Genomic DNA, 23,319 nt, shown 5'->3' on the forward strand with positions numbered 1-23,319 from the left:
CCTATCCTTTCCTTATATTTAACTGAAAAATAAATTTGCAAAAATTTCAAACAACTTCAGAAAAGGATTTTATTATAAGGCAAATTCATTCACAAACAAATGCTAAAATAATATGTAGCCTACATACATTAACTTAAAACATATATTACAAGACTGAACAGCAAACCACTAAAAAGAAACAAATATTAACACTACAGTAAGGATCCATTTGTTAACATTAGTAACTACAGTTAACAAAAACAATAAAAAATGACTTCTAAAGCATTTATTAATCTTAAAATTGTCTGTTAATATTATTATTTAATGTACCTGCTCAGATGAACGAACAATAAACAGTTGCACTTAATAAATACTGTAATAAAGCTATTGCTCATTGTTTGTTATTGCATCACCTGACATTAACTAATGGGACCTTATTGCAAAGTCTTAATAACTAAATGTTAAACAAAAAATCCCACTGACACAGATGTACCAGAGCCCTGTACCACAAGTTAAAGAAACTCGTTACAGGATTGGTTTGATCATTGATAATTATGAAAAACATCAAGAATTTAAATACACAGCACAAGACATCATGATGAACAATATGATCATTATAAAAAAATAAATAAATAAAAATGGAGTAAGAGATACAGGGAGAGTGACTTCATTATTCTCAGCTGACTGGTGATCTGTGATTGAAAACATAACATAATGATCAAACCAATCCTGTAACGGTTAGTCATACAGTGTTTGTTACTAATCCAGTGAACACAAACTTGTGGTACTGAACCTTACCTGGCTAAACTTGCTTTGTGGTACAGGACTCATCATCCTTGCATAATCTAAAAAATTGCCTGGATTGTTGATTGATAAAATGACAACCTTCCTCATGAATGATAAAGTGAAAACAAAACATGACTGAAGCACAAAGCAAACAGACTCTAAACATGAAGGGAGTTATTTATATAAAGATAAGGAAAATTTACAATAGGTATAATTTGCAAAGAAACTGTTACAGGTACATTATTTTTTTCATAATATCATTTCCATATTAGAGTTTATTGAAAACATCAACAATACAAGTGTTTAAACTTTTTTTTAATAATTAAAAAAAAATTCTGATAGTCAGAAATGTTTAATGTCAGGTGTTTTGTAATACCAGTGTTGATTTTGGTGTAAATAAATGTAAATGTAAAAAGCTGAACTTTGGAGTGCAGAATCGGGGCTTTTTCTAAATTTGACATTTTGTTAATTCAGCTTGCCTAAACAACTACAAACAAAAGACATAAAGAAAAAAGAGAGACGCTACTAATTGACTGAAAATGACAAGCTTTAATTGAATCAGCTTCAGAGTCAACATCAGCATCTGTCTTGTCTGTATCTTCATAATCACACCTGCTGTCGTCCATCACCATTGTTATGTGTTGCATTTCAAGTGTTGTACATTGTCCTTACGACACCCTGTACTGATGCTCTGTTTTATGACACAGTTGTCTTCCAGTGACTCTCACCAGACCTTGTGTCTTGCAGTTAACTTCACCATCCCCAGTGCTGTGTGGTGGCCCTCACCGGCCACAATGTCTTCCGGTGACCCTCACCTGCCCTAGTGTCTTGAGGTTACCTTCACCGGCCCCAGTGCTCTGTGGAGACCTCACCAGCCCTAGTGTTTCACGGTGAGGGTCACCGGCCCCAGTGCTGTGTGGTGACCCTCACCGGCCCCAGTGTCTTCCGGTGACCCTCTCTGGCCCCAATGACTTCCGGTGACCCTCACCGGCCCCAGTGCTGTGTGGTGACCCCAGTGTCTTCTGGTGACCCTCTCTGGCCCCAATGTCTCGAGATGAGGCTCAGTGGCCCCAGTGTCTTACAGGGCGGCCCAATTTTCTTCTGGAGACCCACACCGGTCTCAATGTCATGCAGTGACCCTCACTGGCCTCATTGTCTTCCAGTGACCCTTAAAGATCGCAGTGTCTTGCAGTCAGGATCATCGGCCCAACTATCTTCTACTGACCTACGTCTAGGTCTCCATTCATGCAGAGACCTCTCCATTCTCTATTTTGTTACTATGTGGTAAAGGAATGAAAAAGAAAGAAAACAGATCATGATTATTCACATTCATTACCTGTATAACTAAATCTAACTATATCTATATCTTAACTTAATTGCATCTAATCTTATTTACAGTAAACCTTCATTTCTAAACTTCATATGGACACATGCACAGGACAACAACCAGATCAGTCTCTTTCTCATTCTGACAATTTTTTTTTATAAAGATTTTTCTGAGTACCTGCCAAAGCATGAGCAAAACTTTCTTCCAAAACTTCTTAATCTTTTTCTCAATCGCCCAAGTCGTCCAATTTTAGGTAGCTCTGATCTGGAAAATACATACACAGAACAAGCATTAAGATGGACTGACAAGCACGCTATACAATAAATGATTTATAATAAACCCATAATAACCAGCATCCTACTGTATGTGTGCATACATTTGATCAACGACTGTTTGCCAACAACACAGATCTGTATGCGTGTGTGAGTTTGTGTTCAGCATATGTACCTGATTTCTGTGAGTGGCAGCTGTTGGGCACACTCTTCATCAGTCCAGTGAGTGTCCCCTGCCTCCTTAAACACACAAACACATTTCTAATCATTTTCAATGTCTCTCATACATATACAAAACTAAAGAATTATATATTATCATTTTCACTCTTACACACTAGCAATGAATAATAGTAAAAGTGTAACAATGTTCTGATCAAATTCATAAACCCAGTCACACACAGATGCCACCATAATTTTAAACAAACTTATAACACAGTATAAGCTCACTGCTGTGTTGCTGGTGGACACATGAGGGTACATGTTTGGCAGCAAATGTTTCAGGTTGTTCAGCAGGTGCTCTGTCAAAGCATTACACAGCCCCTGTTCCTCAACCATGGTGGGGCTGAGAGGTACGCTGCTCACACAAATAACAAACGTGTCACATTACTATATACACCAGACACCCGTCTTCTTTTTATGATTGACAGCTCCATCAGACTGGTCTCTGTGTCTCATAAAATCCTGAAAACTTGTGTGTAATTCTAGAAACCTCAGTCCTTGAGTTATGTTGTAATGTGCTTTGAAGTACAGACTATATAAACTGAATACAGACATTTTAATACACTTACTGAAAGATGGTGGGTCCAAAAACTATTGACAAGTTCTTGGATGTCATAAGATTTAGATGACTCCCGGCAGCCACACGGGACAGGAAGAATGACAGGTAGCAGAGGACGTTAAAATGTTCCTCAGGAAGACTGTTCAGGATTGTCCTCAAAGCCTGATTCATTTCTTCCTCTTTTGAATCTGCAAGATACATTGAAGAACTCAGTCAGATTTGATAAATCAGTTTTGTTGTGCAGAAAGTACCCAAAATGTTCACTCATCACCACCCCAGCTTCACTTACCCCTGAACACATTCAGCAGTTGTGTCCTGTGTGGCTCTGGAATAAGTCCACCAGGTAATTCCCTGAGGAAAAGTTTCAGTAATGAGGCGAGAGTAGGAATATCCTCACTGTCAAACTCCGGAACGCCTCCTTGATCAAAACTTTTCCTCAATTCCTGGCAGCGTTTCACTTTCCCGCCAACCCTGAACAGTCCACTCTCTCTGAGACCTAAACACAAACACACATTTTACAAACACACACAATCTCAGCATACAAGTGACAAACACTGAGAAACACTGTCAAATACACACAGCACTCACCATGCTTCTCCACAAACTCCACTATGTGCATGAGCGCTAGAGGAAGACCCTGCCTCATCTGTCCACTCCTCCTCAGGCCGATCAGGGGCACACCAAACACAGCTCTCTGTGTTTCCAGCTGCACAAGTTCAGGAAAAGTTCAGGAAAAACAAACAAATCAGAAAGGTTTACTGGGAAATAATGTACTGTAAAGAGTGCACAAGAAAATAAGTTTACATGAAGCTGTCTAACAAGTGCGCATTTTAGTAACAAAGTGTATAGTCAGGAAACATTAACATTTATTATAGCGTTTCTCCATGTACATTAACACCAATTTACAGGATATCGTTTGTTAATTTCAATACTTGATAATGAAAACAAGACTGAAAAAAAAACGCGCCGCATTTTAAGACGCCATGTCAAGTTCAAAGAATTACAACTTTTACACGCAGCGCCAGTGGACCAATCAGAAGAACTCGGAGGCGGGGCAAGCGTTGCGAGCTTTTGTTTACAGTTGGCATGGCAACTGATTTATTTTTATATTTTTATTTATTTATTTATTTTTTATTCAACTTTCAGAAAAACATACAATGGCATTTAACATAAGAAACAAACAACCAAACAAACAAAAATCTGGGATACACATAGATCTTACATGATACAGGGTAGAGCATTAAATTCTATGGCAACTGATTTATTTGACGGTAACATGGCGGAGGAGGCCATAGCCAGTGCGATTATTCTTTTTTTCCATGTCAAAAATTACACAGAACGCGTCTTTGCGTCTAAAAAACCCTTCCTGTAATCACTGTAATCACGCAAAGACGCCCTTAGTCTGCTGTGTTGTGTATATTGCATACTTACACACACTGATAAAACTCCGAACACTCCCATTTCAATGAAAGGATCGGCGTTTTTTTCAGTCGCCGAGCTGTTAACCAATCCGAGGAGAGTCCGAAGCCGAGAGTCAAAACCAGAAAAGGGTCAAAAACGGGAATCCAAAGAAGTCAAAAATCGAGCGTCAAAAACAGAAGGGAGTCAAAAACCGAGAATCAAAATGTGTCGCAAATCCAAAGCCGATAGTCAAAGTCCGAAAGAGAGTCAAAAACCGAAAATCAATAATCAAAGGAATTCAATAACTGTAGAAACTCGCCAACCGCACCAAAAACACCAACCGCATCAATCGCCAAATCACCCAACAGAGAATTCTAGTTCAGTATGTTCATATATACCTGCTGCATCACTCGCGTCATAATAGCGCTTCACTGAAAATAGAATCTGCTGAAGTCTGGCTGTGTTAGATTCCCATCAACAAACTATTATGTGCATACATTAACAATTAAAAGACAGAAATGTAAATAAGTAACCTTAAAGCATATTTAACAATATTTAAACGCAAACAAAATGTTTTTTTTTTTCAATAGTGAAAACAGCTACAAAAACTACCTATCCTTTCCTTATATTTAACTGAAAAATAAATTTGCAAAAATGTCAAACAACTTCAGAAAAGGATTTTATTATAAGGCAAATTCATTCACAAACAAATGCTAAAATAATATGTAGCCTACATACATTAACTTAAACATATATTACAAGACTGAACAGCAAACCACTAAAAAGAAACAAATATTAACACTACAGTAAGGATCTATTTGTTAACATTAGTAACTACAGTTAACAAAAAAAATAAAAAATTACTTCTAAAGCATTTATTAATCTTAAAATTGTCTGTTAATATTATTATTTAATGTACCTGCTCAGATGAACGAACAATAAACAGTTGCACTTAATAAATACTGTAATAAAGCTATTGCTCATTGTTTGTTATTGCATCACCTGACATTAACTAATGGGACCTTATTGCAAAGTCTTAATAACTAAATGTTAAACAAAAACTCCCACTGACACAGATGTACCAGAGCCCTGTACCACAAGTTAAAGAAACTTGTTACAGGATTGGTTTGATCATTGATAATTATGAAAAACATCAAGAATTTAAATACACAGCACAAGAGATCATGATGAACAATATGATCATTATAAAAAAATAAAAAAATAAAAATGGAGTAAGAGATACAGGGTGTGTGACTTCATTATTCTCAGCTGATTGGTGATCTGTGATTGAAAACATAACTTACCCTGCCTGGGGTAGGTTAGTCATAGTGTTTGTTACTAATCCAGTGAACACAAACTTGTGGTACTGAACCTTACCTGGCTAAACTTGCTTTGTGGTACAGGACTCATCATCCTTACATAATCTTAAAATTGTCTGGATTTTTGGTTAATAAAATGACAACCTTCCTCATGAATGATAAAGTGAAAACAAAACATGACTGAAGCACAAAGCAAACAGACTCTAAACATGAAGGGAGTTATTTATATAAAGATAAGGAAAATTTACAATAGGTATAATTTGCAAAGAAACTGTTACAGGTACATGATTTTTTTCATAATAGCATTTCCATATTAGAGTTTATTGAAAACAACACCAATACAAGTGTTTAAACTTTTTTTTAATCATTAAAAAAAAATTCTGATGTTCAGAAATGTTTAATATCAGGTGTTTTGTAATACCAGTGTTGATTTTGGTGTAAATAAATGTAAATGCAAAAAGCTGAACTTTGGAGAGCAGAATTGGGGCTTTTTCTAAATTTGACATTTTGTTAATTCAGCTTGCCTAAACAACTACAAACAAAAGACTTAAAGAAAAAAGAGAGACGCTACTAATTGACTGAAAATGACAAGCTTTAATTGAATCAGCTTCAGAGTCAACATCAGCATCTGTCTTGTCTGTATCTTCATAATCACACCTGCTGTCGTCCATCACCATTGTTATGTACTGCATTTCAAGTGTTGTACATTGTCCTTATGACACCCCGTACTGATGCTCTGTTTTATGGCACAGTTGTCTTCCAGTGACTCTCACCAGACCTTGTATCTTGCAGTTACCTTCACCGGCCCCAGTGTCTCTTACCAGCACTTGTGTCTTGCAGTTAACTTCACCATCCCCGGTGCTGTGTGGTGGCCCTCACCGGCCACAATGTCTTCCGGTGACCCTCACCTGCCCTAGTGTCTTGAGGTTACCTTCACCGGCCCCAGTGCTGTGTGGTGACCCTCACCGCCCCCAGTGTCTTCCGGTGACCCTCTCTGGCCCCAATGTCTTCCGGTGACCCTCACCGGCCCCAGTGCTGTGTGGTGACTTTCACTGACCCCAGTGTCTTCTGGTGACCCTCAGCTGCCCCAATGTTTTCCAGTGACGCACACCAGCCCTAGTGTCTTATGGTGAAGGTCACCAGCCCCAGTGTCTCGAGATGACGCTCAGCGGCCCCACTGTCTTCTGGAGACCCTCACTGGCCCCAGTGTCTTGCGATGCCGGTCTCAATGTCATGCAGTGACCCTCACTGGCCTCATTGTCTTCCAGTGACCCTTAAAGATCGCAGTGTCTTGCAGTCAGGATCACTGACCCAATTATCTTTTACTGACCTTCGTCTAGGTCTCCATTCATGCAGAGACCTCTCCATTCTCTATTTTGTTACTATGTGGTGAAGGAATGAAAAAGAAAGAAAACAGATCATGATTATTAACATTCATTACCTGTATAACTAAATCTAACTATATCTATATCTTAACTTAATTGCATCTAATCTTATTTACAGTAAACCTTCATTTCTAAACTTCATATGGACACATGCACAGGAAAACAACCAGATCAGTCTCTTTCTCATTCTGACATAATTTTCTTTTTTATAAAGATTTTTCTGAGTACCTGCCAAAGCATGAACAAAACTTTCTTCCAAAACTTCTTAATCTTTTTCTCAATCGCCCAAGTCGTCCAATTTTAGGTAGCTCTGATCTGGAAAACACATACACAGAACAAGCATTAAGATGGACTAACAAGCACGCTATACAATAAATGATTTATAATAAACCCATAATAACCAGCATCCTACTGTATGTGTGCATACATTTGATCAACGACTGTTTACCAACAACACAGATCTGCATGCGTGTGTGAGTTTGTGTTCAGCATATGTACCTGATTTCTGTGAGTGGCAGCTGTTGGACACACTCTTCATCAGTCCAGTGAGTGTCCCCTGCCTCCTTAAACACACAAACACATTTCTAAGTATTTTCAATCTCTTTCATATACATACAAAGCTAAAGAATTATATATTACCTTTTTCACTCTTACACACTAGCAATGGCTAATAGTAATAGTTTAATAATGTTCTGATCAAATTCATAAACCCAGTCACACACAGATGCCACCATAATCTTAAACAAACTTATAACACAGTATAAGCTCACTGCTGTGTTGCTGGTGGACACATGAGGGTACATGTTTGGCAGCAAATGTTTCAGGTTGTTCAGCAGGTGCTCTGTCAAAGCATTACACAGCCCCTGTTCCTCAACCATGGTGGGGCTGAGAGGTACGCTGCTCACACAAATAACAAACGTGTCACATTACTATATACACCAGACACCCGTCTTCTTTTTATGATTGACAGCTCCATCAGACTGGTCTCTGTGTCTCATAAAATCCTGAAAACTTATGCGTGTAATTCTAGAAACCTCAGTCCTTGAGTTATGTTGTAATGTGCTTTGAAGTACAGACTATATAAACTGAATACAGACATTTTAATACACTTACTGAAAGATGGTGGGTCCAAAAACTATTGACAAGTTCTTGGATGTCATAAGATTTAGATGACTCTCGGCAGCCACACGGGACAGGAAGAATGACAGGTAGCAGAGGACGTTAAAATGTTCCTCAGGAAGACTGTTCAGGATTGTCCTCAAAGCCTGATTCATTTCTTCCTCTTTTGAATCTGCAAGATACATTGAAGAACTCAGTCAGATTTGATAAATCAGTTTTGTTGTGCAGAAAGTGCCCAAAATGTTCACTCATCACCACCCCAGCTTCACTTACCCCTGAACACATTCAGCAGTTGTGTCCTGTGTGGCTCTGGAATAAGTCCACCAGGTAATTCCCTGAGGAAAAGTTTCAGTAATGAGGCGAGAGTAGGAATATCCTCACTGTCAAACTCCGGAATGCCTCCTTGATCAAAACTTTTCCTCAATTCCTGGCAGCGTTTCACTTTCCCGCCAACCCTAAACAGGCCACTCTCTCTGAGACCTAAACACAAACACACATTTTACAAATACACACAATCTCAGCAAACAAATGACAAACACTGAGAAACACTGTCAAATACACACAGCACTCACCATGCTTCTCCACAAACTCCACTATGTGCATGAGCGCTAGAGGAAGACCCTGCCTCATCTGTCCACTCCTCCTCAGGCCGATCAGGGGCACACCAAACACAGCTCTCTGTGTTTCCAGCTGCACAAGTTCAGGAAAAACAAACAAATCAGAAAGGTTTACTGGGAAATAATGTACTGTAAAGAGTGCACAAGAAAATAAGTTTACATGAAGCTGTCTAACAAGTGCGCATTTTAGTAACAAAGTGTATAGTCAGGAAACATTAACATTTATTATAGCGTTTCTCCATGTACATTAACACCAATTTACAGGATATCGTTTGTTAATTTCAATACTTGATAATGAAAACAAGACTGAAAAAAAAATATCATGAGCACATGAGCGCCGCGTTTTTAAGACGCCATGTCAAGTTCAAAGAATTACAACTTTTACACGCAGCGCCAGTGGACCAATCAGAAGAACTCGGAGGCGGGGCAAGCGTTGCGAGCTTTTGTTTACAGTAGCAAGTTGGCATGGCAACTGATTTATTTTTATTTATTTATTTATTTATTTTTTATTCAACTTTCAGAAAAACATACAATGGCATTTAACATAAGAAACAAACAACCAAACAAACAAAAATCTGGGATACACATAGATCTTACATGATACAGGGTAGAGCATTAAATTCTATGGCAACTGATTTATTTGACGGTAACATGGCGGAGGAGGCCATAGCCAGTGCGATTATTCTTTTTTTCCATGTCAAAAATTACACAGAACGCGTCTTTGCGTCTAAAAAACCCTTCCTGTAATCACTGTAATCACGCAAAGACGCCCTTAGTCTGCTGTGTTGTGTATATTGCATACTTACACACACTGATAAAACTCTGAACACTCCCATTTCAATGAAAGGATCGGCGTTTTTTTCAGTCGCCGAGCTGTTAACCAATCCGAGGAGAGTCCGAAGCCGAGAGTCAAAACCAGAAAAGGGTCAAAAACGGGAATCCAAAGAAGTCAAAAATCGAGCGTCAAAAACAGAAGGGAGTCGAAAACCGAGAATCAAAATGTGTCGCAAATCCAAAGCCGATAGTCAAAGTCCGAAAGAGAGTCAAAAACCGAAAATCAATAATCAAAGGAATTCAGTAACTGTAGAAACTCGCCAACCGCACCAAAAACACCAACCGCATCAATCGCCAAATCACCCAACAGAGAATTCTAGTTCAGTATGTTCATATATACCTGCTGCATCACTCGCGTCATAATAGCGCTTCACTGAGAATAGAATCTGCTGAAGTCTGGCTGTGTTAGATTCCCATCAACAAACTATTATGTGCATACATTAACAATTAAAAGACAGAAATGTAAATAAGTAACCTTAAAGCATATTTAACAATATTTAAACGCAAACAAAATGGGTTTTTTCAATAGTGAAATAGCTACAAAAACTACCTATCATTTCCTTATATTTAACTGAAAAATAAATTTGCAAAAATGTCAAACAACTTCAGAAAAGGATTTTATTATAAGGCAAATTCATTCACAAACAAATGCTAAAATAATATGTAGCCTACATACATTAACTTAAAACATATATTACAAGACTGAACAGCAAACCACTAAAAAGAAACAAATATTAACACTACAGTAAGGATCTATTTGTTAACATTAGTAACTACAGTTAACAAAAACAATAAAAAATTACTTCTAAAGCATTTATTAATCTTAAAATTGTCTGTTAATATTATTAATGTACCTGCTCAGATGAACGAACAATAAACAGTTGCACTTAATAAATACTGTAATAAAGCTATTGCTCATTGTTTGTTATTGCATCACCTGACATTAACTAATGGGACCTTATTGCAAAGTCTTAATAACTAAATGTTAAACAAAAACTCCCACTGACACAGATGTACCAGAGCCCTGTACCACAAGTTAAAGAAACTCGTTACAGGATTGGTTTGATCATTGATAATTATGAAAAATATCAAGAATTTAAATACACAGCACAAGACATCATGATGAACAATATAATCATTATAAAAAAATAAAAAATAAAAATGGAGTAAGAGATACAGGGAGAGTGACTTCATTATTCTCAGCTGATTGGTGATCTGTGATTGAAAACATAACTTACCCTGCCTGGGGTAGGTTAGTCATACAGTGTTTGTTACTAATCCAGTGAACACAAACTTGTGGTACTGAACCTTACCTGGCTAAACTTGCTTTGTGGTACAGGTCTCATCATCCTTATATAATCTTAAAATTGTCTGGATTGTTGGTTGATAAAATGACAACCTTCCTCATGAATGATAAAGTGAAAACAAAACATGACTGAAGCACAAAGCAAACAGACTCTAAACATGAAGAGAGTTATTTATATAAAGATAAGGAAAATTTACAATAGGTATAATTTGCAAAGAAACTGTTACAGGTACATTATTTTTTTCATAATATCATTTCCATATTAGAGTTTATTGAAAACAACAACAATACAAGTGTTTAAACTTTTTTAAAAAAATTCTGATAGTCAGAAATGTTTAATATCAGGTGTTTTGTAATACCAGTGTTGATTTTGGTGTAAATAAATGTAAATGTAAAAAGCTGAACTTTGGAGTGCAGAATCAGGGCTTTTTCTAAATTTGACATTTTGTTAATTCAGCTTGCCTAAACAACTACAAACAAAAGACAAAGAAAAAAGAGAGACGCTACTAATTGACTGAAAATGACAAGCTTTAATTGAATCAGCTTCAGAGTCAACATCAGCATCTGTCTTGTCTGTATCTTCATAATCACACCTGCTGTCGTCCATCACCATTGTTATGTACTGCATTTCAAGTGTTGTACATTGTCCTTACGACACCCCGTACCGATGCTCTGTTTTATGACACAGTTGTCTTCCAGTGACTCTCACCAGACCTTGTGTCTTGCAGTTAACTTCACCATCCCCAGTGCTGTGTGGTGGCCCTCACCGGCCACAATGTCTTCCGGTGACCCTCACCTGCCCTAGTGTCTTGAGGTTACCTTTACCGGCCCCAGTGCTCTGTGGAGACCTCACCAGCCCTAGTGTTTCACGGTGAGGGTCACCGGCCCCAGTGCTGTGTGGTGACCCTCACCGGCCCCAGTGTCTTCCGGTGACCCTCTCTGGCCCCAATGACTTCCGGTGACCCTCACCGGCCCCAGTGCTGTGTGGTGACCCCAGTGTCTTCTGGTGACCCTCTCTGGCCCCAATGTCTCGAGATGAGGCTCAGTGGCCCCAGTGTCTTACAGGGCGGCCCAATTTTCTTCTGGAGACCCACACCGGTCTCAATGTCATGCAGTGACCCTCACTGGCCTCATTGTCTTCCAGTGACCCTTAAAGATCGCAGTGTCTTGCAGTCAGGATCATCGGCCCAATTATCTTCTACTGACCTACGTCTAGGTCTCCATTCATGCAGAGACCTCTCCATTCTCTATTTTGTTACTATGTGGTAAAGGAATGAAAAAGAAAGAAAACAGATCATGATTATTCACATTCATTACCTGTATAACTAAATCTAACTATATCTATATCTTAACTTAATTGCATCTAATCTTATTTACAGTAAACCTTCATTTCTAAACTTCATATGGACACATGCACAGGACAACAACCAGATCAGTCTCTTTCTCATTCTGACATAATTCTTTTTATAAAGATTTTTCTGAGTACCTGCCAAAGCATGAGCAAAACTTTCTTCCAAAACTTCTTAATCTTTTTCTCAATCGCCCAAGTCGTCCAATTTTAGGTAGCTCTGATCTGGAAAATACATACACAGAACAAGCATTAAGATGGACTGACAAGCACGCTATACAATAAATGATTTAAAATAAACCCATAATAACCAGCATCCTACTGTATGTGTGCATACATTTGATCAACGACTGTTTGCCAACAACACAGATCTGTATGCGTGTGTGAGTTTGTGTTCAGCATATGTACCTGATTTCTGTGAGTGGCAGCTGTTGGGCACACTCTTCATCAGTCCAGTGAGTGTCCCCTGCCTCCTTAAACACACAAACACATTTCTAATCATTTTCAATGTCTCTCATACATATACAAAACTAAAGAATTATATATTATCATTTTCACTCTTACACACTAGCAATGAATAATAGTAAAAGTGTAACAATGTTCTGATCAAATTCATAAACCCAGTCACACACAGATGCCACCATAATTTTAAACAAACTTATAACACAGTATAAGCTCACTGCTGTGTTGCTGGTGGACACATGAGGGTACATGTTTGGCAGCAAATGTTTCAGGTTGTTCAGCAGGTGCTCTGTCAAAGCATTACACAGCCCCTGTTCCTCAACCATGGTGGGGCTGAGAGGTACGCTGCTCACACAAATAACAAACGTGTCACATTACTATATACACCAGACACCCGTCTTCTTTTTATGATTGACAGCTCCATCAGACTGGTCTCTGTGTCTCATAAAATCCTGAAAACTTGTGTGTAATTCTAGAAACCTCAGTCCTTGAGTTATGTTGTAATGTGCTTTGAAGTACAGACTATATAAACTGAATACAGACATTTTAATACACTTACTGAAAGATGGTGGGTCCAAAAACTATTGACAAGTTCTTGGATGTCATAAGATTTAGATGACTCTCGGCAGCCACACGGGACAGGAAGAATGACAGGTAGCAGAGGACGTTAAAATGTTCCTCAGGAAGACTGTTCAGGATTGTCCTCAAAGCCTGATTCATTTCTTCCTCTTTTGAATCTGCAAGATACATTGAAGAACTCAGTCAGATTTGATAAATCAGTTTTGTTGTGCAGAAAGTACCCAAAATGTTCACTCATCACCACCCCAGCTTCACTTACCCCTGAACACATTCAGCAGTTGTGTCCTGTGTGGCTCTGGAATAAGTCCACCAGGTAATTCCCTGAGGAAAAGTTTCAGTAATGAGGCGAGAGTAGGAATATCCTCACTGTCAAACTCCGGAACGCCTCCTTGATCAAAACTTTTCCTCAATTCCTGGCAGCGTTTCACTTTCCCGCCAACCCTGAACAGTCCACTCTCTCTGAGACCTAAACACAAACACACATTTTACAAACACACACAATCTCAGCATACAAGTGACAAACACTGAGAAACACTGTCAAATACACACAGCACTCACCATGCTTCTCCACAAACTCCACTATGTGCATGAGCGCTAGAGGAAGACCCTGCCTCATCTGTCCACTCCTCCTCAGGCCGATCAGGGGCACACCAAACACAGCTCTCTGTGTTTCCAGCTGCACAAGTTCAGGAAAAGTTCAGGAAAAACAAACAAATCAGAAAGGTTTACTGGGAAATAATGTACTGTAAAGAGTGCACAAGAAAATAAGTTTACATAAAGCTGTCTAACAAGTGCGCATTTTAGTAACAAAGTGTATAGTCAGGAAACATTAACATTTATTATAGCGTTTCTCCATGTACATTAACACCAATTTACAGGATATCGTTTGTTAATTTCAATACTTGATAATGAAAACAAGACTGAAAAAAAAACGCGCCGCATTTTAAGACGCCATGTCAAGTTCAAAGAATTACAACTTTTACACGCAGCGCCAGTGGACCAATCAGAAGAACTCGGAGGCGGGGCAAGCGTTGCGAGCTTTTGTTTACAGTTGGCATGGCAACTGATTTATTTTTATATTTTTATTTATTTATTTATTTTTTATTCAACTTTCAGAAAAACATACAATGGCATTTAACATAAGAAACAAACAACCAAACAAACAAAAATCTGGGATACACATAGATCTTACATGATACAGGGTAGAGCATTAAATTCTATGGCAACTGATTTATTTGACGGTAACATGGCGGAGGAGGCCATAGCCAGTGCGATTATTCTTTTTTTCCATGTCAAAAATTACACAGAACGCGTCTTTGCGTCTAAAAAACCCTTCCTGTAATCACTGTAATCACGCAAAGACGCCCTTAGTCTGCTGTGTTGTGTATATTGCATACTTACACACACTGATAAAACTCCGAACACTCCCATTTCAATGAAAGGATCGGCGTTTTTTTCAGTCGCCGAGCTGTTAACCAATCCGAGGAGAGTCCGAAGCCGAGAGTCAAAACCAGAAAAGGGTCAAAAACGGGAATCCAAAGAAGTCAAAAATCGAGCGTCAAAAACAGAAGGGAGTCAAAAACCGAGAATCAAAATGTGTCGCAAATCCAAAGCCGATAGTCAAAGTCCGAAAGAGAGTCAAAAACCGAAAATCAATAATCAAAGGAATTCAATAACTGTAGAAACTCGCCAACCGCACCAAAAACACCAACCGCATCAATCGCCAAATCACCCAACAGAGAATTCTAGTTCAGTATGTTCATATATACCTGCTGCATCACTCGCGTCATAATAGCGCTTCACTGAGAATAGAATCTGCTGAAGTCTGGCTGTGTTAGATTCCCATCAACAAACTATTATGTGCATACATTAACAATTAAAAGACAGAAATGTAAATAAGTAAACTTAAAGCATATTTAACAATATTTAAACGCAGACAAAATGTTTTTTTTTTTCAATAGTGAAAACAGCTACAAAAACTACCTATCCTTTCCTTATATTTAACTGAAAAATAAATTTGCAAAAATTTCAAACAACTTCAGAAAAGGATTTTATTATAAGGCAAATTCATTCACAAACAAATGCTAAAATAATATGTAGCCTACATACATTAACTTAAACATATATTACAAGACTGAACAGCAAACCACTAAAAAGAAACAAATATTAACACTACAGTAAGGATCTATTTGTTAACATTAGTAACTACAGTTAACAAAAACAATAAAAAATGACTTCTAAAGCATTTATTAATCTTAAAATTGTCTGTTAATATTATTATTTAATGTACCTGCTCAGATGAACGAACAATAAACAGTTGCACTTAATAAATACTGTAATAAAGCTATTGCTCATTGTTTGTTATTGCATCACCTGACATTAACTAATGGGACCTTATTGCAAAGTCTTAATAACTAAATGTTAAACAAAAACTCCCACTGACACAGATGTACCAGAGCCCTGTACCACAAGTTAAAGAAACTCGTTACAGGATTGGTTTGATCATTGATAATTATGAAAAACATCAAGAATTTAAATACACAGCACAAGACATCATGATGAACAATATGATCATTATAAAAAAATAAATAAATAAAAATGGAGTAAGAGATACAGGGAGAGTGACTTCATTATTCTCAGCTGACTGGTGATCTGTGATTGAAAACATAACATAATGATCAAACCAATCCTGTAACGGTTAGTCATACAGTGTTTGTTACTAATCCAGTGAACACAAACTTGTGGTACTGAACCTTACCTGGCTAAACTTGCTTTGTGGTACAGGACTCATCATCCTTGCATAATCTAAAAAATTGCCTGGATTGTTGATTGATAAAATGACAACCTTCCTCATGAATGATAAAGTGAAAACAAAACATGACTGAAGCACAAAGCAAACAGACTCTAAAAATGAAGGGAGTTATTTATATAAAGATAAGGAAAATTTACAATAGGTATAATTTGTGAAGAAACTGTTACAGGTGAGTTTGAGGAACCTCTGCCATTCATTTAATTTTGTACATGGTTAATGCTGCATGTTTATGACGTGAACTTGAGCTTGAAGATGACAGTCTGAGGTGTGGTGACATCAGCGACAGCTAACTTCTGTCCATCAGCCAATCCCAGCTCTTCATCATACACGCATACAAACAAACCATTAGCAAGAATGTTGAATAAAACAGATAATGCTGGCAACCTTCTGATCGTTCGATAGTTCAATTTCAGTTGTGCTTTTATATGTTTCTCATGGCTGGAAAAGATCTCACCATTCAATGTTTTGCATAGATTGGGTTTTGTTCTTTCTTCAATTGAGGTAATGGTCTGAAGGACACAAATAAAACTTTAATATCTATGCAGTATGGAAATATAACAAATATGGCATAATTTTAGCATACTTATACTGTCTTACCTGCAAATAGAGTGTTTTATTTTTCTCTTCAAGTGTTGTAGTGATAGCTGGGAACTTCATTTGTCTAAAAAAAAAAAATAATAATAAGAACTGATAAACCATCTTTCCATTGCATATTTAATGCAATCACCAAAGCTTATTGTGACAGTCACAGCAAAATATTTAGGTCTCTCTGTGAAGTCTTGAGGCCACAGCATACAGATTTACAAATACAAACTTCAAATGTCAAAACAATGACAAAGATGGAGTCAAAATTTGTAGATGATTCACCTTGTAGCAATTTTAAAAACTTCTGTGATGCAAGCAGCTGAAAATAGGGTTAGGGGGATTCCTCTCAGGTGAAATCCATACCAGCAATGACTGCATTTGTGGATGCAACAGCAGGGATGATGAGTTTAACCACACCTGAAAGAAAAGCATATCATCTTAATAATAGTCTATAATAAAGCGCACATGTGGTGTCTCTGATGGACATCAGTCCAGCTTGTGCGGCTTTACCTTGAGTGAGGGGATATTAAACTCAGCTGCTCTCTCTAAAGACTCCAAGAACACATGCTTCAGGTTATCACCGTCCCGAGCAACAGCATCTGCAGACACATTAACATTCTTCCTATCAATTCAACATAGAGCCATTCAATGCATCGTCAAACATTTCAGGGTCATACAACTGTCCTGATCTCATAATTAAGAATAAATCCTCATTGATAGAATAACATTCTAACCTCCCTATTTCTTAGGAAAATATACAGTATATATATATATATATATATGTCAGGGGTGTTTCCTCTGAGGAGGCAAGGGAGGCAGTGCCTCCTCAAAAAAAATAGTATGAGAAAATAATCAATAAAACAACAAAAATATTACAAAATGTGACAAGTGTATAAATCACTCGTTTTTCTAAAGTAACACTGTCCAACAGCGACACCCGCAGGTAAAGTTACAGCGGGACGTCTCTCGTGCCTCCCCTCAGCCCATTGCCTTTTAACAAACCCCCTAAAGCGTGCAGTGGGTTTAGTGGGGGGTAACTGAGAATGAATGGGTGTAATTGAGAATGAAGTCACATGAGAGGAGGCAATGCCTCCATCGCGCTATGATTGGATGTGATTGGTTATAATTTCCAATGATTGGCTCGTTTTCATGCATATTCCACGTCTGCGAATCAGTTTAAATGAACAAAATGAAGGCATTAATGGGAAGACTAATTAAAAAGTAAGTAAACAGCTCACCCACTTAGATATCACCACTTTATGTCATGTCAAAATCAAACTTGAAATGGCCTGAAAACATGATGACTGTGGGGGTTTTTTTCTGTGACCAGTGTTTACCGAGCATGATGACTGATGATCTGAAAATAAGTTGACTATTTAAAAGCATCAGCTGAGCATGTACAGTTTACAAATAAAGTATACTGTTTAAATTGTTACTACCTTTAGTTATTATTTTGGAATAAATGCAACAAAATGCTTAAAACACTAACTTGATGAGATTGATATTTGGGTTTAATAAATAGAACATTAATTACATTGTTAATGTAAAAAATACAAAATAGAATTGTATTTGGTTTCTTTTTTGATGTAATGTAATGTTTATTTAACCAGGAAAATGTGACCATGTTAAAGGGATAGTTCACCCAAAAATGAAAATTCTGTCATCATTTACTCCCCCTCAAGTAGTTCCAAACCTGTATAAATTTCTTTCTTCTGTTGAACACAAAGGAAGATATTTGGAAGAATATCAGTAGCCAAACAGATCTCACCCACCATTTACTACCATAGTAGGAAAAATAAATACTTGTCAATAGGGGGCAAGATCTGTTTGGTTACTGACATTCTTCCAAATATCTTCCTTTGTGTTCAGCAGAACAAAGAAACTCATACAGGTTTGGAACTTGAGGGTGAGTAAATGATGACAAAATTTTCATTTTTGGGTGAATTATCCCTTTAAGTGTAACTGGGACATGAATTTACAACTGATTTATTAAAAAAATAAATAAAGAAATAAATAAAAAACTGTAAGGACTTTGCCTCCTCATTTCAGAACACCACTGCACGCCAGTGGAATATATATATAATGACAAGACACAGTGAACTCAATGTCAAGTGTCAAGTAAAAATTTCAAGTGCACCTCCCTAATAACATATTATTTTAATTCATAAAAAATCGACATATTGTGTAATGTGCAACTAGCCGCCGTGAATTATCCACCGTTAATACCACTGACCATGATTACTTTCCAACACTGACAAGTTAAAGCTGTTATTGATGTTTGCGGTGCAAAATTTGACTGGAAAGGTAAAAATGACAGCTATTTTTGTCAGCTACAACTTGTTAGATCTAGAATTTACTTTAAATCAGAAACAGAAATAAAGTAGTGTGGTACGATTACATTTATTGTTTTATTTTTTTTATTAGAGAGAGAGAGAGAGAGAGATTTGTGTGTGAATTACCTGCATCTGTGCAGTGTCTCACTACTAACAATGAAGCTGTGAGTTTGATTACTTCAAAAACAGTGACATTACAACCTTGTTGCTAAGTAATGTAGCAATTCAGAAGTGAAGGTAATTTATTAATAAAAGTCGCAGGGCAGCATTGACAACACGTTTCTGTGCTCCTAAATATTTCTGTGTGCGCACATTATGTCTAGAAATTGAATCATCAAAATCCTGAATTTTTTAAAAGTGTCTGAAATCAAATTAAGAAAATAAAATATTTTGTTTAATCCGTAGAGAAATTTAAGCACTTTGTGTTATAGGATACGATATAACATTACATCCAAGAATACGCCAGTTAATAAACTCAGCTGCCACATCTGCTTTAGGTTGTTCAATGTCTTTGGACCTTTAAAAATTAAGCATAAATAAAATAAAATAATGTGGCTGCCAACAAACTCAGATATCTGTTTTAAAATGCACACAGTCGTACCTAAAGAGAAACTGTCTATTGAGGTTGGAGACATCAATGATGTCTATATCCACAACATGAATATGACGAAAACCTGACAGAGACTAAAAAAAAAAGGAAGTATGATGAGCATAAACAAAACAGATAGGAACCTTATTAGGTTCTTCAGTAGCTTACAGCCAAGACTCCCAGTGCAATGACCAGGACTTTGCATGTTTTTAACAGAAATTAAAAACTATTTATTACTAAAATAAGCAGAACTGTTTTTTTCTCACCTCCTCACTAGGCTCAAAGTCTGGGTGTGTGAAAGGGCCAGATCTCTCCTGAAACTTCTTCATGACTCCATCAGCCATCCCAGTCACCAATGCTGCAACCTTCAACTGCCATGCTAGAAAAAAAAACAAAGAAAATATATTTTAAGTACATGTGGTGAATATATGGCAAAACAATACTGTTACCTACACAAAATAATCTAAATTGAGGAGGGAGTATATGAAGGACAAACTTTATATGGCTGATTTATGAATGACGTTGCTTGAAAATCTTATTATTGGCACTGAAATAATGAATTCACAAGCATTTGACCCACATTATTATAATTGTGATGTGAATTCATTAAAAAGCAAAGGTATTGAATATTGCTGATACAATATTCTTCAACTTAAAGTGAAATGAAACTGAAGTTGCGATAGTCTTTTGCTCTCTATTGTGACATAGCTGAGTGAAACAGCTTGGAGGGCGGGACTTCATTTTGTCCATTGGGAATTGATTGGATTGTTGACATTTCCTACTGCCGTGATCTTTGACAATTTTAATTTTATGGTGACTTTAAAAAAGCATTACTTGTACCACATGCCTGCATAATACACAGTAAACAAACAACGTAAAAACACGTTTGCTGGTATTCACTTGACATGGTTGATATATTGTAAAGAACGCCATACGTCCATGACAATCACAGTTAAAGCTCAGGTGTCATTTAGGTTGTAATGACAGTTTTGTCTGAACACAGACCAGTGTTGAACTTAATGAAAACCAACGGATTTAATTAACTTATATTGCACGCCATACAATAATGTGACAATTCATTACCTTGACTGTTTTATCAAGCCTAGCATAACACTTCCAAATTATCTTCACTACTAATATCTTGCCTTTCACAAAATAAATTCCACTTAGTCATTAGATACTAGTTACTTTCTTCGCTTTTTTTTATTAGATACAGGATGAATTTCGACAGTGCTGAGTAATCCTCAAACCTGCAGCCAGCTCTTATTCATTTCATCTCATCTCTATCTTCTCAGTCAGCGCCGCTATTCTCCTTCTTTTCTTCTGCCTAAAAAGAGGGAATAAGCGAATGTTCAAACAAGCTTGCATACGACCAAATATCCGTGTAATAATGTCGTAATAAGCCCATCTGTGCTCGTTGTTCATTCAGCAGCAGTAACGGCTCTTCTTCTTCCGCCATACTTTCTGCTTTTCTACCCAGCCTGCTTTGCGGCGGTGCATTTGTCAGAGTTAAAATGCTCACCTTTTTAACTATCGCCACTTGGAGACCCTCAACCCACTTTAAACGCCGTTTAATTTTACAGATTTTTATTTTTTTTATTTTCTTTGCAAATGTGCTGGAGGGAGGCTGAAGAATAGTGGTTTAAACTTTATACAGACATTAATGTACTACTGGCCATATGAAGAAGACAACAGGTAAAAGTAAGAATATAAATCATATGTATACAGCACAACTGAATAATACCAGTGTCAGCTTCATCAACTGCCACTTTTAAGACCTATTTAAAAACTTATTTTTATTCTTTAGTTTTTGAGTGTCCTTGTTGTAGGCTAAAGCACTTTGGGTCAACTTCTGTTGTTTGTAAAGGTGTTTGTTGGCTTGCTCACATTTTATTTGTACATTTAGACTATGAAGATCACAATCACTTTTTTACTGTGCCTTTATTTTTAAATTTTACTTTATTCATAGATTTAGCTTTTTCCCTTGTCCCAGACTTTCAATCTTAAAAATCTAAAAATCCATCATAAAATTGTTAATAAGGCTACATTTAACCATTAAAACTATATGACCATATGACAAATTTGTACAATGTATGTGCAAAATAATTACTAAATAGACATTTTGTTTTAATCGTTCAGGTGTGCTGTTGTTGTTACCAACACACTGAAATACAGTACATGACATGATCCGAGTCATTTGCAGAGCACATTTTATTCTCAGTATTTCTGATATTCTTGTTAAGATTAATAAGCATTTTATGTTTTTTTGTTTTTGTTTAAGCAATCCATCAAAATAGACCGAAAGAAAAAAAAGAGTATAATGTACATCATACAATAATTATACAATCATTGTATAATGTACTCCTAAGGATACTGTTATATCCAGATAATAATTGAACTCTGATGTATTACATCTTATTATTATTGTATTGTGTGAGTTAGATGAAAGATTATGTTTGATTTTAATTTTAATTGTCTGATAGTAGATTAATCTTTAAAGGCTGCAATCCCAGAAACATGAACTCAAAATAACACAATAAGACACAGTCTATCTTAGATATGCTTCTGTTTATCTGAGAAAATATGATAATGCTTATTTTAGACAGTCCTCCTTTTTTATACTCTTTTTCAAATCAACATAATTATTCCAAACAGAATATCAAAGCTAACTGATAACCACTCTCAGAAAAAAGGTACAAAAAAGCTATCACTGGGGCAGTAACCTTTAAAAAAGTTCATTATTATACCTTATTTAGACCACAGTACTTAAAGGTACATATATTAGTTCCTACCTTTTGAAAGGGTACCACCCTAGTGACAGTTTTTCCATTTTTTATTTCAGCGAGCAATCAACTCAAAGACATTCATATGTTTAGAAATTATAGCACATTCACTGAAACTTAAAATAAATTCAACAAACTTAAAAAACTTTATTATATTTTATTACATTTTATTTATATATCCGATAGTACACAATTTATCTTAAAAAAGATTTTTCAGTTTAATTCTCTGCTAAATGTCCATGTAACTTAATGCTTAAAGGGATAGTTCATCCAAAAATAAAAATTCTGTCATCATTTACTCCCCCTCAAGTAGTTCCAAACCTGTATGAATTTCTTTGTTCTGCTGAACACAAAGGAAGATATTTGGAAGAATGTCAGTAAACAAACAGATCTCGCCCCCCATTTACTTTCATAGTATTTATTTTTCCTACTATGGTAGTAAATGGGGGGCGAGATCTGTTTGGTTACTGACATTCTTCCAAATATCTTCCTTTGTGTTCAGCAGAACAAAGAAATTTATACAGGTTTGGAACTACTTGAAGGGAAGGAAATGATGACAGAATTTTTATTTTTGGGTGAACTACCCCTCTAACACCCTTAACATTTTCAGAAAAAATAACTGGTTCAATTTATGAATCTACTGATGAGGACAAGCAGTTTCACAGTGTCTTGGTTAAGACTGGCCATGGCCTATAAAGTGCTTTC

At 36.8% G+C, this 23,319-nt stretch overlaps 1 protein-coding gene and 1 long non-coding RNA gene across 22 annotated transcripts; both read right to left on the reverse strand.

The window, feature by feature from the left end:
- Positions 1-142: 142 nt before the first annotated feature.
- LOC127505234 (uncharacterized) lies at positions 143-21,831 on the reverse strand. 21 transcript variants are annotated; one of them, XR_007927651.1, is made up of 13 exons: positions 21,082-21,831; positions 20,098-20,210; positions 17,420-17,508; positions 17,192-17,326; positions 16,922-16,985; positions 14,914-16,833; positions 14,071-14,188; positions 13,772-13,978; positions 13,493-13,670; positions 12,880-12,944; positions 12,610-12,696; positions 10,672-12,381; positions 143-309 (listed from the first exon to the last, which is right to left on the reverse strand). It is a non-coding gene; the product is annotated as an uncharacterized LOC127505234 (long non-coding RNA). The 21 variants fall into 21 exon arrangements; XR_007927653.1 differs by lacking the exon at positions 143-309 and adding an exon at positions 5,210-5,462; XR_007927665.1 differs by lacking the exons at positions 143-309; positions 10,672-12,381; positions 12,610-12,696; positions 12,880-12,944; positions 13,493-13,670 and adding exons at positions 5,210-7,244; positions 7,476-7,562; positions 7,746-7,810; positions 8,018-8,144; positions 8,361-8,538 and having other exon boundaries at positions 21,082-21,329.
- On the reverse strand, positions 1,295-4,930 carry LOC127505232 (protein FAM13A-like). Its single transcript, XM_051880643.1, has 8 exons — positions 4,574-4,930; positions 3,731-3,848; positions 3,432-3,638; positions 3,153-3,330; positions 2,812-2,938; positions 2,540-2,604; positions 2,270-2,356; positions 1,295-2,042 (listed from the first exon to the last, which is right to left on the reverse strand). Exons 1-8 carry the CDS (start codon positions 4,601-4,603, stop codon positions 2,009-2,011), a joined length of 846 nt encoding a protein of 281 aa, XP_051736603.1. The 5' UTR covers positions 4,604-4,930; the 3' UTR covers positions 1,295-2,008.
- Positions 21,832-23,319: the final 1,488 nt, after the last annotated feature.

Source organism: Ctenopharyngodon idella, chromosome 22, assembly GCF_019924925.1.
Source record: "Ctenopharyngodon idella isolate HZGC_01 chromosome 22, HZGC01, whole genome shotgun sequence".
Taxonomy (NCBI): Eukaryota; Metazoa; Chordata; class Actinopteri; order Cypriniformes; family Xenocyprididae; genus Ctenopharyngodon; species Ctenopharyngodon idella.